The sequence below is a fragment of the Podarcis raffonei genome, chromosome 10, assembly GCF_027172205.1.
Source record: "Podarcis raffonei isolate rPodRaf1 chromosome 10, rPodRaf1.pri, whole genome shotgun sequence".
Classification (NCBI taxonomy): Eukaryota; Metazoa; Chordata; class Lepidosauria; order Squamata; family Lacertidae; genus Podarcis; species Podarcis raffonei.
The window spans coordinates 72972762-72989917 of record NC_070611.1 but is presented as its reverse complement, the minus strand read 5'-3'; the positions used below and the strand labels follow the sequence as shown (position 1 = coordinate 72989917).

Here is a 17156-nt window from a genome sequence, read left to right as displayed (position 1 = left end):
CACAGCCAAGGTAGATAGGGACAGTCACATTGGGGCTTTTCTGGGGGTTTGCCCGTAGTGCAGTTTTGCCCCCGGAACGTAATCCTGGCACAAGTTGTGGGGTTGCAAAAATTCTAGCTCTGCCTATAATAGTTGTTGTAGTAGTAGTAGTAGTAGTAGTAATATTAATTTATTTATATCCTGCCCATCTGCCTGGGTTTCCCCAGCCACTCTGGGCAGCTCCCAACTAAATATGAAAAACACAATAAAACATCAGACATTAAAAATTTTGCTAAACAGGGCTGCCTTCAGATGTCTTCTAAAAGTCAGGTAGTTGTTTATTTCCTTGACATCTGGTGGGAGGGCGTTCCACAGGGCGGGCGCCACCACCAAGAAGGCCCTCTGCCTGGTTCCCTGTAACTTGGCTTCTCACAGCGAAGGAACCGCCAGAAGGCCCTCGGAGCTGGACCTCAGTGTCCGGGCAGAACGATGGGGGTGGAGAAGATGCCTTCAGGTATACTGGACCAAGGCCGTTTAGGGCTTTAAAGGTCAGCACCAACACTTTGAATTGTGCTCGGAAACGTACTGGGAGCCAGTGTAGGTCTTTCAAGACTGGTGTTATGTGGTCTCAGAAGCCGCTCCCAGTCACCAGTCTAGCTGCTGCATTCTGGATTAGTTGTAGTTTCCGGGTCACCTTCAAAGGTAGCCCCACGTTGAGCGCATTGCAGTAGTTCAAGCGGGAGATAAACAGAGCATGCACCACTCTGGAGAGACAGTCTGCGGGCAGAAAGGGTCTCATCCTGCGCACCAGATGGAGCTGGTAAACAGCTGCCCTGGACACAGATTTGACCTGTGCCTCCATGGACAGCTGTGAGTCCAAAATTACCCCCAGGCTGCACACCTGGTCTTTGGTGCAGCTGGGAGGTCGGTACACCAAAGGGAATCCTGTACTGCCCCTATTGCCCAACATCCAGAACATTTATACTAAAATTAAACTAATCCCCAGCCCCAACTAAAAGTTCATCTTCCTCCTCCCAGTGGCCTTGGGGAGAGGACTCACCGACGTGCCGTCGATCACGTACATGAGGGTGTCGCCATCGGCGTCCTCCGCCTGGGTGCTGAAGATCACGGAGTGGGGGGCAGCCAGCTGGGGACGAGAGGGGGGGAGAGCAGGGTTAGGCGGGAAGTCAGCCCTAGTGAGAGGAGTCCTCTCTCATCCTCTCATCCTTCCTGGGATATGGGGATAAAATATACCGCATTTTTCGCTCCATAAGACACACCTGACCATAAGACGCACCTAGTTTTTAGAGGAGGAAAGGGGCAAAGCCCCATTATTTGAGGATCAGCTCACAGTTGTGCAGCTTCTTTTGCAAAGGGGAAAAGCCCCCTTTTTGAGGATCAGCTCAAAGTTGTTGAGCTTACTTTGCAAAGGGAAAAAATCCTATTTTGGGGGGGTTCAACTCACAGTTCTGCAGCTTCTTTAGGAAAGGAAAAGGAGCCGTTTCTACAGTTTCCAGACAGATAATCTAATCAGCCAGTCCCATGTCACTGGGGAAACAAACGGCCTCCATCTGCAGAACGTTTAGCAATGGAGGCCTGGGCAAGGGGCCAGAAAGGGAGCCAGCGATTGACCGCACATTCGCTCCATAAGATGCACAGACATTTCCCCTTACTTTTTAGGAAGAAAAAAGTGTGTCTTATGGAGCGAAAAATATGGTACCCAGGCAACGTGGCTGGCTAGAGAACCTTGTCCCTCAAACGCAGGGGCACCAGTGACGTCTCATCTGCCTGCCGTGAGAGGGAACCGGAAACACTCTCTTTCCGCAGAATATCGGGTTTCTCAGGACTAGCCTTTTCCACCGCAGTTTAGCAGTTAAGTCATGCACTGAGGACCAAGGAGACCCAGGTTCAAATCCTCACGCCGCTATCAAAGCATAGCTGTCAACTTATAGATTTGAAAATAAGGGACCAGCAGCCTCAAAAATAAGGGATCAGCAGCCAAAATAAGGGATTTTCCAGCCACAGGTAGGTTCGACTTCTGAGCCCCTCCAAGCCAAAGGCAGAAAGCCCAGCCAGCAGCCAAATGAAGCCTCAAGCGGTGGTTCCCACAGCGCAGCAACCCGGCAAAGGGGATGCAGCAAGGGAAACCACCGTCACCTCTCCGCTGGGAAGCGCTGAGCAAAGGCGGGTCCCCAGGCAACGCGGCCAAATTGATCGGCACAAGGTATGCAAGCTCCACCCCCCAGTCGGTCTTAGACTCCTTATTGGGTGAGCACGCAGCCAAGCAACACAGTTGGAGCCTCCCTCCTCCCTGGCCGGCAGGGAGGGAGGGAGGGAGAGGAGCTGCTTCCTTTGAAACCCGGGAAATTTAAGGGACATCATCAATAAGGGACAGCAGCGGGACACAGCGCTGGGATAAGGGACTTTCCCGCCAAATAAGGTACGGTTGACAGCTATGTATCGAAGATTTACTGGGTGACCTCAGGCTGGCGCGCCAAGTTGCACCCAACATGTGGGGGGCGGCGGCTGTTGCACATTGATGATGTCACAAGCACAAAGCTCTGCCCCCCTCACCCCCTGGTTGGGCCATGCCTGCCAGGGTGCTCTGGCAATCACGGCGGGGGCTGCGGAGGGCAAAAATCACCCTCTAAGCCGCTTGCCTTCACCTGGCACACCTGTGCTTGCCAAGGGGTGATGGGAATGATGGCCCCCTCAATATTGGGTGAAGGGTCTCAGCCCCCTGCCTCAAAATATTGAGTGGGGTGAAGCTCTTTCTGCCCTCTATATCCAGCGGCCGGACCTCAGGCCAGTCACTAATATCGCTCAGTTTAACCTGCCTTTCAGGGCTGTTGGGAAGATAAAATGGCTAGAGGTGTGCAGAGAGCCAAATCTTATTCTTGGAGGAAGATGATAATAATAATAATAATAATAATAATAGTAGTAGTAGTAGTAGTAATAATAATAATAATAATAATAATAATAATAATAATAATAATATCTTTTTATTTATACCCTGCCCTTCCCGGTTCAAAAAACCGGTCTCAGGCAGCTAACAACAAATTGAAAACACTTAATTGATGCAACAAAAAACAGCATAAAATAGAGTATAAAACGTGAATAATGATAAATTCAGAATTCAAAAATCAATTTAAGGGGGAAATCCATCCAGTAAACATTAGATGATCACCAGGGCTAGCTGGCTAAATTAGTCCTGTTTGGGCCAGTGAGGAGACCAGGGGAGAATTAGCTGTGGGATCCCAGAGTGGGGAATCCATAAAAAGGGGAGGGGGAGGGAAGGAAGGGGAATAAAAGATCAGGCTAAGTTCAAATTAAAAGCCAAGCGGAATAGCTCTGTCTTACAGGCCCTGCGGAAGGAGGTTAAATCCTGCAGGGCCCTGGTCTCCTGGGACGGAGCATACCACCAGGTGGGAGCCATCACTGAGAAGGCCCTGGCCCTGGTGGAGGATAACCTGACTTCCTTAGGGACCTCTAAACTATGGTTATTCATGGACCTTAAAGTATTTCCTTAAGCTTGGTATTTCTCCTCTCGAGTCCCCTGTTCTGGAGAAGGGCCCGGGGTCTTCCTGGGCCCTCCAGTCCCAGCCGGGCGCCAGGCACTCACCTCACTGATGTTCTGCGTCAAAATGGTGTCCTCCTGGAACCGTGGCTTGTTGTCGTTCTCGTTCATCACCTGGACGATGATCCTGTACTCAGCCTGCCAGGGAAGAAGAGGGTGTTGTGAGTGCCTCGAGTGCCGCCTGTCCTGGAAAACTATAGTTCCCTTTGCTGGGAGGAATGGGGGCGGGGAGAGGACTGCACCCTGGAGTTCGGAGACGGGGCTCACTGGGAGCAACGCAACAGCGGATCCCCCGATGATCCTGGATCTCGATTTATGATTTTGTGCTACACTTTACAGTAAGGCTCCCATGGGAGAAGTGTCACAGGGCGCCAGAGCTACAGGAGACGACTGTCTGCATCTGAACCATGCATTTAAAGCTCTACAACACTACGCAAGAACACTACTGGCCCAAAAATGGAAGCAGGAAGAATTACCATCGATGGAAGAATGGAGAATGAAATTAATGGACTACGCAGAATTAGATAAACTAACAGGAAGGATCCGAAACCGCTGAGATCACAAGTTTACCAAGGACTGGAGCAAATTTGTGGACTATATGAAAAGCATTTGTGATACGCAAGTAACGTTTGTGGGTTTACAGGGAGCTTTGTGAAGAAATAATATTAGAAACGCTGTAGAAAAGGGAATAAGGGAATAGGTTTATTTAAAATAAAGGGCAATGTTGAGTTTAGAATTGCGGATAGAAGATTAGAAAACGGAAGATTCGTGGATGAGCTGTAGGAAGTCAAAATTACGTATTTGTGATAATATTGAAAATGTATGTTTAAAACTTGTATTGGAAATTGAATAAAAAATAATAAAATAATAAAATAAAGCTCTACAACACTACTTTGTGCCGTCACAGCTCCCCCCAAAAGCATCTCGGAAGCTGTAGTTTGCTGAGGTGACCCTCCCAGGGCTACAAGCCCCAAAGAGGCTTCACACCCAATCCTTCTTCCCAGGGAATGCTGGGAACTGTAGTTCTGTGAGTGGAACAGGGGTCTCCTAACAACTCTCAGCGTCCTTAACAAACTACAGTTCCCAGGGTTCTCGGCCATTTCAAGGGGTGTGGTCCTGCTGTAAACGTATCTCCATCACCCTCGGATTTTAATCGCATTGTTTTCCGGAACCCTAGGCTCTCACAGCAGGAGATATTAATAATAGTAATAGTAATAATGATGATAACAGCAGTACTTTGAGTGGGAGGTTTGTGTCGTGGACAGGACTCAGCCTTCAACCGGGTGCGGGTGCAAGATTGTGTAGAAACTGGCCTAGCCTTATGAAGGTGAAATTTGCATTCGTGGCCCCACCCCTTTTGCCATTTGCCCCACCCATGGCAGCCCGGTGGCCCTCCAAGACGACAAAGGGCAAGTCTCTTCTTGCTCGAATTCCCCTTGGAAACATTTGTGGCCTGCCTCGCAGGGCTGGTGTGCGCGTGGTCAGGGCCGTAAAGCACTTTGTAAGCAGCAGCCAGAGCCATGCTAAGCAGGAGACCGGGCGGGAGATGCCAAAGGAACTTGAGCTTGAAAAGGGGAGTTTTAAGATCCTGTCCCGGACGTAGGAATGCCTAATAAATAAAATAATAAAATGCAATGTTTTGTACCGGTGAGAAGCCATCTTCCGCGCATGTGAAGGAGACCATCAGAACAGGAGTTTCCAACGACTGGAAGAGAGAGAAAAAATGGAGAGTGTAACCCTGACATCATTCATGCATCTCTTTCCTCAACTTTGCAAATGCAAAATTGCTGTTTTTAAAAAATCATTATTATTAGTGGCACCTGCCGCGTGGAACGCCCTCCCAGCTGATGTCAAGGCAAAACAACTATTTTACTTTTAAAAGACAACTGAAGGCGGCCCTGTTTAGGCGACCCCAGAGTCGGCCACAACTGGATCTAATGGTCAGGGGTGCTATAGCTTGCTTAAAGGGACCCCTGACCATTAGGTCCAGTCACGGCCGACTCTGGGGTTACGGCGCTCATCTCGCTTTATTGGCCGAGGGAGCCAGCGTACAGCTTCCGGGTCACGTGGCCAGCATGACTAAGCCGCTTCTGGCAAACCAGAGCAGCGCATGGAAATGCCCTTTACCTTCCCGCCTGAGTGGTACCTGTTTATCTACTTGCACTTTGACATGCTTTTGAACTGCTAGGTGGGCAGGAGCAGGGACTGAGCAATGGGAGCTCACCCCGTTGCGGGGATTCGAACCGCCAACCTTCTGATCGGCAAGCCCTAGGCTCTGTGGTTTAACCCACAGCGCCACCTGCATCTTAGCTTATACGTAAATCCGGCACTGGACGGGAGCAACACTCACCTCTCGGTCCAACACCTTTTCCTCGGAGACATTCAGCCGCACAGCCTTTCCGTCCAAGTAGAACCAATCGGCATCAATGCCGCCCAAGGTCAGCTGGACGGTGTCGCCCTCGGGATCGCCAGACACCATTAACTGGCAGACCAAGGTGCCGTAAGGGCTGTTCTCCGGGATCTCAGTGAAGATGTTGCTTCCCCCGCTGCACTGGTCAGCAACCGCTGGCAGTCCCGGAGGGGAAAAGGGACATGTCAGACACCACTGAGAATTTCACAGGAAAGAAAATGTAACAGCACCCACGATAATAGAGTGGCAGGCCCTTACGACTGAATAACTTCAAATGGCAAAGATGATGGGGAAAGTGAGAGGGCTCCCAAACCAGAAAGTAATACAAAGAATGGAAAATATTCAGAGATGTTAACATAGAAATCTGAGGGCTCCATTGGACAAAAAACAAGGGCAACCGCCAGGAATACCAGAGCAAAACAGCAGCCAGTAGGCTTGGTCTTTATTGAAGACTGTCGTGACAGGACTCCCACCTGCCACCAGGTGGAGCAAGATGGAAGCCCCAAACAAAAGAGCCCCCAAACTTTTATTAGCTGCTCATCCCCATGTTACACCCCCCCAAGGTAAAGGTAAAGGTACCCCTGCCCGTACGGGCCAGTCTTGACAGACTCTAGGGTTGCGCGCCCATCTCGCTTAAGAGGCCAGGGGCCAGCGCTGTCCGCAGACACTTCCGTGTCACGTGGCCAGCGTGACAAGCTGCATCTGGCGAGCCAGCGCAGCACACGGAACGCCATTTACCTTCCCACTAGTAAGCGGTCCCTATTTAGCTACTTGCACCCGAGGGTGCTTTCGAACTGCTAGGTTGGCAGGCGCTGGGACCAAGCGACGGGAGCGCACCCCGCCGCGGGGATTCGAACCGCCAACCTTTCAATCGGCAAGTCCTAGGCGCTGAGGCTTTAACCCACAGCGCCACCCGTGTCCTTACACCCCCCCAAACTACATCATTAATACGTCATGGTTACATCATGAATGGGGAGGTCTGGTGGCAGGAATCTGAGCATCCTGGACCCTGCCCCACGGTTCTCCTTGCCCTCCACCAAACACCCATCAAGTGGAACAAAAGAAATATTTACATTTCCCTGTTTCCCAGCCAAGTTAATCCCACCCTTTTCTCTTCATCTGGATTTATTTCTGGAATGGCTACTTGTCTGGCACTCAGGTATCAGGATGTCAGGGATTATCACTCAGGCAGAGGGGCTGCTGAGTAGCTGAGCTCACATGTCTATATAAATTTATGAAGTTTACCCAGTGAGCCACTACATAGAGACATTTATCAGTGAATTGTTACATTTGGTATTCTGCAGCAGAGGCCTTTTGAATAGGCAGGAAGAAACTGTAATGAAGTGTTTTGTGGGGACAAATCACAAAAGTCACAAAAGTGATGGTGCTGGTTTTGGTAGTGGGCTGCATGTGCATGATATATGCTGGAGGGGCAACCCCCCCTCTCAACCTAGACATAAATTCCTGCAACAAAGATTACCTAAAAACATATTGTCCACATAACAATCCCCTTGCGGAATTCAACTGATCCTTGTAAAATGCAATGTGCAAATGTGAATTTGTTGGAGTACACGGAAACAAATTAGGGTAATAGAAGGCTGTGTGTGAAACGTAAATAACAATACAAGTACAATGAGAAGAACTGGAAGTCTTTTATTTAGAAATTCAATGAACGGTTGTATAATAATGCAAATTCTTGTTTTGTATGTCCCCCCCTTCTTTATCTTGTCTTAATCTTTTGTTTCTTTTTCTAAATATTTTTATTAACCAATTTCAACATAACAATTTATCAATCCTCTTAATCAATTACATTATTTTCCCCCCCACCAAGGACTCAGCTCCCCTGCCTGATTTCTTTACATAAATTGTTTTCTGCATGTTGTAAAATTGTACATATCCTTACTTTATCATAAAGCCAGAAGCGGCTCAGTCATGCTGGCCACATGACCCAGAAGCTGTACGCCGGCTCCCTCGGCCAGTAAAGCAAGATGAGCGCCGCAACCCCAGAGTCAGTCACAACTGGACCTAACAGTCAGGGTCCCTTTACCTTTACTATTGTTTCAAAATTCATAAACAGAAGATATATAATACATGCATGGAGTCACAAATAATAGGAATCAAATAAATGTTCCATGAACAGGAATATAGGAGTGGTGCGTCACTATCAAAGACCACTGAGATGGAGGCAAAACGCCTTTCCACAGTCAGTATCCTGCAAATGCAATGATAGGCGTTCCAAACGTAGCAATAGGGTAACAGTTCTCCCAGGATAATGAACTTTTTACATTGTCCACAAAGGTACATCTAATGGCCATGGATCAGCTTATTGTTTTTACTGTGATTTTAGCCGCCCTCAGCGGGGAGGGCGGGGTATAAATAAATATTATTATTATTATTATTATTATTATTATTATTATTATTATTATTATTATCTGACATGTTGCTTGTTCTTGTCCAGAGCTTTCTATTTTGCAACACAAATGGAAAGGTCTGGCAGCTGGGAGAACCTGAGGCGGACTGGGGGAGCCTTGTAAATTCGTAGCGTGCTTTAAACCCCTTATCCAAAGCAGCTTGAGCCACAAGCTCTTCCTTCCTGCGTCCACTAAGATTTCTGGACTCATTAACAAGTTTCACCCCTGAACAAAATCCATCTGGTATCCAGTGGTAGAGTTAGATCGTTTCAGACTCCGGACTTAATGGTCTTGTTCCCAACAGCCCTGCTTTTAGGTAGTGTTATGCAAATTACGGGGGGGGCACATTTTTAAAGTTGTCAAATGTTACAAATATTATGCATAAAGGTATCCTTTCAACTTGACAGCTCCGGGAAGTTGTTGCTGTTGTTGTTTAGTCGTTTAGTTGTGTCCGACTCCATCTGCAGCCCAAGAAAGTAAAATCTCTCACTGCCTCCATTTCTTCCCCTTCTATTTTCCAGGAGGTGATAGGACCAGTGGCCATGATCTTATTTTTTTTGATGTTGGAGTTTTCTTGGCAGGGATACTGGAGTGGCTTGCCGGTTCCTGCTCCAACAGGGAAGATAGGTAAAGGTAAAGGTACCCCTGCCCGTACGGGCCAGTCTTGACAGACTCTAGGGTTGTGCGCTCATCTCACTCTAGAGGCCGGGAGCCAGCGCTGTCCGCAGACACTTCTGGGTCACGTGGCCAGCGTGACGACGCTGCTCCGGCGAACCGGCACCAGAGCAGCACACAGAAACGCCGTTTACCTTCCCGCTAGAAAGCGGTCCCTATTTATCTACTTGCACTTAAGGGTGCTTTCAAACTGCTAGGTGGGCAGGAGCTGGGACCGAACGACGGGAGCTCACCCTGCCGCGGGGATTCGAACCGCAGACCATGCGATCGGCAAGTCCTAGGCGCTGAGGTTTTACCCACAGCGCCACCCACGTCCCTTAACTAGGTAACAGGGAAGTTACCTAGCTTTAAAAATCACATAAAATCAACTCCTTTGCCAGTTTCCTTCATTCCACTGCCAATTTGTTTCATTGGCCAAGGAGTTGGAAACCACTCGGTCCTGCCATAATCCCTCAAGCGGGAGGTCACGTACTCACAGGAAGGTACTCATAGGTGTCAATCGCTGGGCAAAAGCTCTCCTCCGGGCTTGCCCAGGTGCCACTCTATGCAAACCAAAGTTCTATTGTTCTTTTGCAATAGGTGCTTAGAATATACTTCCCAATACATATCCTGTATTTGCCTGTTGTTGTTGTTCAGTCGTTCAGTTGTGTCCAACTCTTCATGACCCCCTGGACCAGAGCATGCCAGGCACTCCTGTCTTCCACTGCCTCCCGCAGTTTGGTCAAACTCATGCTGGTAGCTTCAAGAATACTGTCCCACCATCTCGCCATCTGTCGTCCCCTTCTCCTTGTGCCCTCCATCTTTCCCAACATCAGGGTCTTTTCCAGGGAGTCTTCTCTTCTCATGAGGTGGCCAAAGTACTGGAGCCTCAGCTTCAGGATCTGTCCTTCCAGTGAGCACTCAGGGCTGGTTTCCTTCAGAATGGAGAGGTTTGATCTTCTTGCAGTCCATGGGACTCTCAAGAGTCTCCTCTAGCACCATAATTCAAAATCATCAATTCTTCGGCGATCAGCCTTCTTTATGGTCCAGCTCTCACTTCCATACATCACTACTGGGAAAACCATGGTTTTAACTGCACGGACCTGTTAGCCTGACACATTCCTCCTATGTTAATCATGTATAACCCTCCCCTTTTCTGATGTAGCAATGATGTAGTGATGATGCTCGATGAACTGTATGCTGGGATAAGATTGAAACATTTAAAAGTCCTTGTCACCCCATCCTCGGGGTTCAAAATTCCTCTTTGAACCTGTTGGGCAATAAACTTTGGTCTTTAGCCGTTTGCTCCGGTTGGTGGCTGGACTCCTTCCTTTATCCCGCAGGGACCCGCGGGCTCTGCCCGACAAGCTGGGTGGCTGAGCAGCCTCGCACCTAGATTTTTCCCTAACAGTAAGGTAAAGGTAAAGGGACCCCTGACCATCAGGTCCAGTCATGGCCGACTCTGGGGTTGCGGCGCTCATCTCGCTTTACTGGCTGAGGGAGCCGGCGTACAGCTTCCGGGTCATGTGGCCAGCATGACTAAGCCGCTTCTGGCGAACCAGAGCAGCGCATGGAAACGCCGTTTACCTTCCCGCCGGAGTGGTACCTATTTATCTACTTGCACTGACATGCTTTTGAACTGCTAGGTTGGCAGAAGCAGGGACCAAGCAACGGGAGCTCACCCCATCGTGGGGATTCGAACCGCTGACCTTCTGATCGGGAAGCCCTAGGCTCTGTGGTTTAACCCACAGTGCCACCCGCATCCCCCCCTAACAGTAGTAACGTGTTATTTTCTCCATTTATTTCAAGATGTAGGAAGGCTGCCTGCCTGCGTCTGGAGTCCCTTCGGTTGACTGAGCTGTCCAGAAATCCTGTCCTATCATGGCACCTCCCAAATCATTGGTAAGATTAACATAAGGGTTAGGGTTGCACCGTCAGCCCAGCATCCTGTTCTCACAGTGGCGGAACAGTTTGCATGCGGGAAAACCAGCAAGATTCGAACACAGGAGCCCTCTGCCCGCTCCAGAATCAGGCGGATATATTTTGCGATGCTACAGATGCATCTACCTAGCAAATCCATTTCTCTTAAGGAGTGCCTTCTGCCAGCTTTCGGCTGTATGGTGTCCCTATCTGGTAACCACAAGGCTAGACTCCTGCAATGTGTTGCGTGTGGGGCTGCCCCCGGAGACTGTTCGGAAGCTATGGCAGATGCCCAGTGCAGCAGATGGATTGCTAACAGGAGAAAGAAAGCATGTTCTTGGGTCTCAAACACCTTGGTTCCCAAACACCAAAAACCCAGAAGTAAGTGTTCCGTTTTTTGAATGTTTTCCGGAAGCCGAACGTCCGATGCGGCTGTTGGCTATTGTTCGCGGGGCCCTGGCACCAATCAGAAGCTGCACCTTGGTTTTTGAACATTTCGGAAGTGAAACAGCCTTCCAGAATGGATTAAGTTTGGCGCTTTTGTTTTTGCTATTTATTTTGCATTTTTGTTTTTGAGGTTTTTTGTTTTTGTGACTGTGTGGAACCCAGTTCAGCTACTGATTGATTGATTGTGTGACAGTGGAAATGTATAAAAGCCCCCCATCCAATGACTATCATCAATGCAGGTAAGAAATACTGTCTTATTTATTTTATAGTACAGCACATTGATTATTGCTTTCATTTTATGGATCAATGGTCTCGTTAGATAGTAAAATCCATGTTAAATGGCTGTTTTAGAGGTTGTTTTTAAAAGTATGGAACGGATTGATCCATTTTGCATTACTTTATATGGGAAAGCATATCTTGGTTTTGGAATGCTTTGGTTTTGGAACAGACTTCCAGAATGGATTAAGTTTGAGAACCAAGGCACCACTGTAGTTTATTCAATATTCATAGAGACAAAGGAATGTGGTCTCTCTTAGATAATGACCATTGCTCCGAGTAAAGTCCCACCCCTCTACATCGTCCCCACTCTACGTCACCCCCGTGCTAGCTGATCTGTGCTTTCTGCCTCTGACCTTTCTGTTCTCCTACTCTCACGGCACGCCTGGTCCTGGGAGAAGGGGGATCAGGAATGCTTTCTAGAGACACTGAGTCTGACAGCTGTCTCTCCCCGATTCTTCTTTTTCCTGCTATTCCTCCTCCAATATTTCCCAGCTTCTCCCCACTGCAGCCTCTGAACTGTGCCCTTCTGCAAACCACTGTTCTTAATCTATACTGTCCTGCTCTTCTAGTGAAGGTGCAGGAAGAGAGAGGGGCTGTCCCCACCATTTTCCATCACTCCAACCCCTGACAGTTCTGGTCCGACTCCACTGGCTGCCAATCCGTTTCTGGACCCAATCCAAAGAGCTGCTTTTGGCCTCGAAAGCCTCTTACGCAGCTCAAGAGAGCTATGCCAAAAAGACCACCTGGATCCTGAGAAGGTCACCTTCTTTCCATGGTACCTCCAAGGCCAGACTGTGATGGCCTGGGACTCGGGCTCGGATTCGGAACCAGAGGTGTCTCAGTCCACACCGGATCCGTTGCCTCAGGCATCACCTGAACCAAGTCTGGGGCCTGATCCTGAAGAGTCCCAGTCTGCACAGGTTCCCCTGCAACAAGCATCAGCTGGGCCGAGTCAGGGGCCTGATCCTGCCCTGGCTCCAGATGTGGGGATGACCTCATTGCCTCCAGCTGGGCCATCACTTACAGCTGCTCCACTACCGGTTGGGTTAGGGGAGGCTGAGGCGGCCCCTGGGTCTAGTAACCCACCGACATCTCCCGAGCTGCAGAGACTGAGGTCTGAGAGAAGAGAGACCTGAGTACTCGCAGGAGGAGTGCTCGCCTTCGGGCGAGACAGGGAGGTGAGTCGCCGGGGGATCAGGCCCGGCCGTTACCCTGACAGAGATAAAAGGCTGCTGGACCCCGCCCCAGGTTGCAGTAGCAATGTTGCTGTTTGCTAGAACCTGCCTTGCCTGGTTTCCTGCCTCGCATCCTGCCTTGGCCCTGCCGGACTGACTCCTAGCGGAACCTTTGGATTCTGGACCAGACCTGGACCGCGTTTTTCAGGTTACCCCTGGGGCCAGCACACAGACTGCCTGCCTGCCTGCAGTGGCACCTCTCTGCCCTTCCCGGTTCCTGGACTCACCTGTGATGAGCCGGAAGGACATGTCGATGGCGAGGAAGAGGACTCCGCATGTCAAAGGAGGCATATTTTGCAGCCAGGCGACCCGGGAGAAGCGGTTCTCACATGCAGGACTGCAGGGCAGGGCAGGCGAGGCAGCCGCAAGCAGGTTTCCTGGAACGGGAGAAAGCATCATGACCGAGGGTTGAACTGAATACAGATCAGGGGAATCCAATCAGACAATTTCACTTCCCCCAAACTTCAGATGAGTTCCACACCCATTTGCATTTTTTTTAAAGAAACATATATAAAACATCCTCATGAAAACTCAGCATCATTTTAGTGCAAATTTCTACCAATATAAACTTTTTTTTTGTATGCAATCCAGACAAATACTCACGTTTTTGCAAGTGACATTTCCTGAATACAGGTTTTTTTTCCCCTGGGGGGGTACGCATACCCCTAAACCTTTTGTCAATCTTTGTACTTTTGTCCATTTACAGTATTTATTTTTCCCAATTTGGACTATAAAATGGTGGTTTTCTTGAGTCAAAAGGAGAGTACCCCTAAACATTTTTTATAGAAAAAAAAGGCACTGCCTGGATATAATTAATTTTTTGCATTTCGGAATGATAATGACGCGAATACAAAGATGGGGCTGGCCTTCCTTTGCTTACAACAAGGACCGGAAGGCACCTGTCTACTATTTGATTCCGACGGGTCCTCCAGTCTATCAGCAGAACATAGAGAAAGCGATGTCAAGCTTGCCTAGGTCAAGTCAAACCACTGGTTCATCTCGCTCCATATTATCAACACTGTCTGGTGTATGGGAAACTTATTCCGGAAGATTATTGTGATTAGTGATCTGACATGGTCAACTCTTCCTGTCTATGGTTATCTACATATCTCTTCCTGGCTCTGGTTGTCTATGTTTTATTACTTTCTCTATCCCTTGTTAAAATAAAAATAAAAGTATTTGATGTGTGGTCTGTTGGCAAAGGGCACCGGTCAGTGAAAGCCTGGATGGCCTGGCTTTTTGTCTTTGATGCAGAGCAGAGTGGCTCGCAGCTGAGCCTGTACTGTAGGGTTACCAGGTGTCCCCGTTTCCCGGGGACAGTCCCTGGATTTGCGAGTAAGTCCCCAGACAAATTCTGTCCCCGGATTTCATCTAATGTCCCCGGGAAACGCAGCAGTGGCAGTTTCAGCAGCCTGGAGCAGTCGGCTCTGGCTGGCTTCAGGAGCTGCTCGGAAGTCCCTATATGTGTTGAATCAAGCCAAAAGTCAGAGGAATTGGCCACCCTCCAGGTGCCCGGCTTGAATCCTGTTGACCTCCCTGTCTGCGACTCCCGGCAAGATCAGGCGAGATCTCAATCGGCGATCCTTCCCAACGTGAGAAGAACACACCATTCCTCCCCCTCCATTCCCAGGGAGGGGAAAGAGACAGACAGAAATGTATTTACATGCCTTTATTTCTGTCCTTCCAGCAGTACAGAGAAACGTGACTGCTCTCTCTCATCACCAACAGCAGAGAGTGAAAACTCCTCTCATGTACTTCCAGTACAGGGTCATGTGACACTCTGAGCTAACATCCGGTGCTCAGTGCACTGAATAGACTGTCCCTTGTTCCCACGGTACAGTCCCATAACGTCAACATCCTGTTTGGCTTTCCGGCCATCTGGAGCTCGCTTCTGCATTGCTCCTTTTTCGTAGCAATATGATGGTCGTGCAGGGGCTCTCAGATGCAGCTTCTGGGCTGCCTCCACCTTCCCTGAGCCCAGCAACTAAGCTGAGAAGGGAGGCTTCATGCTGCCTATCAGAGCTTGCGTGCAAGAAGGAGGGGGCAGGGATCTCTCAGCTGTGAAGGGGGGCTTCACGCTGCCTACCAGAGCTTGCGTGCATGCAGGAGGGGGCAGGGATCCCTCAGTTAGGCAATGGGAAACCTCCCTTCCCAGTTGAGGGATCCCTGCCCCCTCCTGCTTGCATGCGGGTAGGAATGGGATTGGGTCTGCTCCGATGGGAAGAGAGGCATTGCGCTGGCTGAGAGATCCCTGCCCCCTCCTGCTTGCACGTAAGTAGGAATGGGATTGGGTCTGCTCCGATGGGAGGGGAGGCATCACGCTGCCCGAGCCTCGCCACCGCCGCCGCGCTCAGCCTTCCTTCTCTGCCTTCCATGCCTGACCCACTGCGCACTGCTTCCCCACCACCACCACCGAAGAACCCCCAACTCGGGGGCTGCCCAGGCTCATGGAGAAAGGAGATAGAAGCCTCCAGAGAGACGGGCAAGACAATCACATCTATGGCCTTTGAATCAACGGCCTTCCATCTATCTGTCAGAGGAACTAGAGGGACATCAGACACCATGTGCCACACTCCCCCTTTCCATGTAACCTGTAGTACCTGTGGTTCAGCCCAATTGCAACCTCTGTACATAAATTTTAAGCTGTTCTCTGTTAACAACCTTAGACAACAGATCTGCAGGAATTTCATTTCCTGGTGTGTAGGACACCCAAATGAGTCCTTTCTGAATACACTCTCTTGCACGATGTAACTTAATCTGCAAGTATTTGGTTCTTTGCTTGCAACTCTCTGAGTTCAGCAAAGCCAAACAGGATCTATTGTCTTAATACACCTGTATAGGACATTTCACAGAAACTCTGATGTCCTGAAACAGTTGCATCAACCATTCCCAATCCATGAGTGAAAATGATAGGGCATTGTGTTCTGCTTCACAGGAACTTAGGCTTACTGTCGTCTGCTTTTTGCACAACCAGTCAAACAGACAGTGGTTGTACATGTAGCATACTCCAGAAGTGCTTGTACCATACGTGGTGTCACTTCCAAAACTTGCATCTGCAAAGATTTCAAGACCTCCAGTCTTCTGACTGGTGAACCTCAGCCTGTAGTGCAAAGTCCCTTTCAAATAGCGGGCTATGCGCTTCAGAGCTTTCCAATCCTGAACAGTAGGATTGTTGGCACGTCTGCTAAACAGGTTAGTGCTTACAGCTATGTCAGGCCTTGAACATCTAGCAATGAAATTCAGCTTGCCTAGAATGCATCTGTACTGTGTGGTGTCAGTGCTGGGTGTAAACAGGCATGTGATACACAGCAATCATGCCTGAGCCTTTTAAGGTTCTAACATCCTAACAGAAACGTGGCGGTTGAGGTCAAGGCCGCGACCGCCCCTCTGCCACAGCCATCACTGCAGCATCAACGTCCTGAACATGTAGTATGTATGTATGTATTTAAAGACAGCATCTTAAAAAGTAGAGACATCACCTTGCCAATAAAGGTCCGTATAGTAAAAGCTATGGTTTTCCCAGTAGTGATGTGTGGAAGTGAGAGCTGGACCATAATGAAGGCTGATGGCTGAAGAATGGATGCTTTTGAATTATGGTGCTGGAGGAGACTCTTGAGAGTCCCATGGACGGCAAGAAGATCAAATCTATCCATTCTGAAGGAAATCAGCCCTGAGTGCTCACTGGAAGGACAGATCATGAAGCTGAGGCTCCAAGACTTTGACCACCTCATGAGAAGAGAAGACTCCCTGGAAAAGACCCTGATGTTGGGAAAGATGGAGGGCACAAGGAGAAGGGGACGACAGAGGACGAGATGGTTGGACAGTGTTCTCGAAGCTACCAGCATGAGTTTGACCAAACTGTGGGATGCAAGTAAAGCTGTGATGAGAGGGTTCTTAATACAACAGAACGCAATAAAAAAGAGAAGTCGAAATGAGAAAAAAGATAAAATTTTGGAGAAAATAAAAGAAGGGGAGAAAAAACTGAGAGTAAAGCCAAAGTCGCAGGAGATTTTGAGAGAAATAAAATTACATCAAGTACAATATATGGAATTGATGAATCAGGAAATAGAATGGAAAATTAAACAAATGAGACAGAAGACATTTGAATCAGCGAATAAATGTGGGAAACTACTGGCTTGGCAATTGAAAAAAAGACAAAAACTAAATACCATCACAAATTTGGAAGTAGAAGGAAAAGATATACATAATCCAACTGAGATTAGAAATTGCTTCCAGAAATACTT

At 48.8% G+C, this 17156-nt stretch overlaps 1 protein-coding gene across 1 annotated transcript in view; it reads right to left on the bottom strand.

Moving 5' to 3' along the window:
• Positions 1-17156, bottom strand: part of LOC128421639 (cadherin-related family member 5-like) — a 74278-nt gene that overhangs the window by 31562 nt on the left and 25560 nt on the right. Inside the window, exons 2-6 of the mRNA XM_053404656.1 lie at positions 13140-13289; positions 5907-6121; positions 5202-5261; positions 3602-3694; positions 1040-1126 (exon numbers count right to left, since the gene is read on the bottom strand). Of these exons, the coding sequence (XP_053260631.1) occupies positions 1040-1126; positions 3602-3694; positions 5202-5261; positions 5907-6121; positions 13140-13203 (519 nt within the window). The 5' untranslated portion in view covers positions 13204-13289. The remainder of the gene's footprint in view (positions 1-1039; positions 1127-3601; positions 3695-5201; positions 5262-5906; positions 6122-13139; positions 13290-17156) is intronic.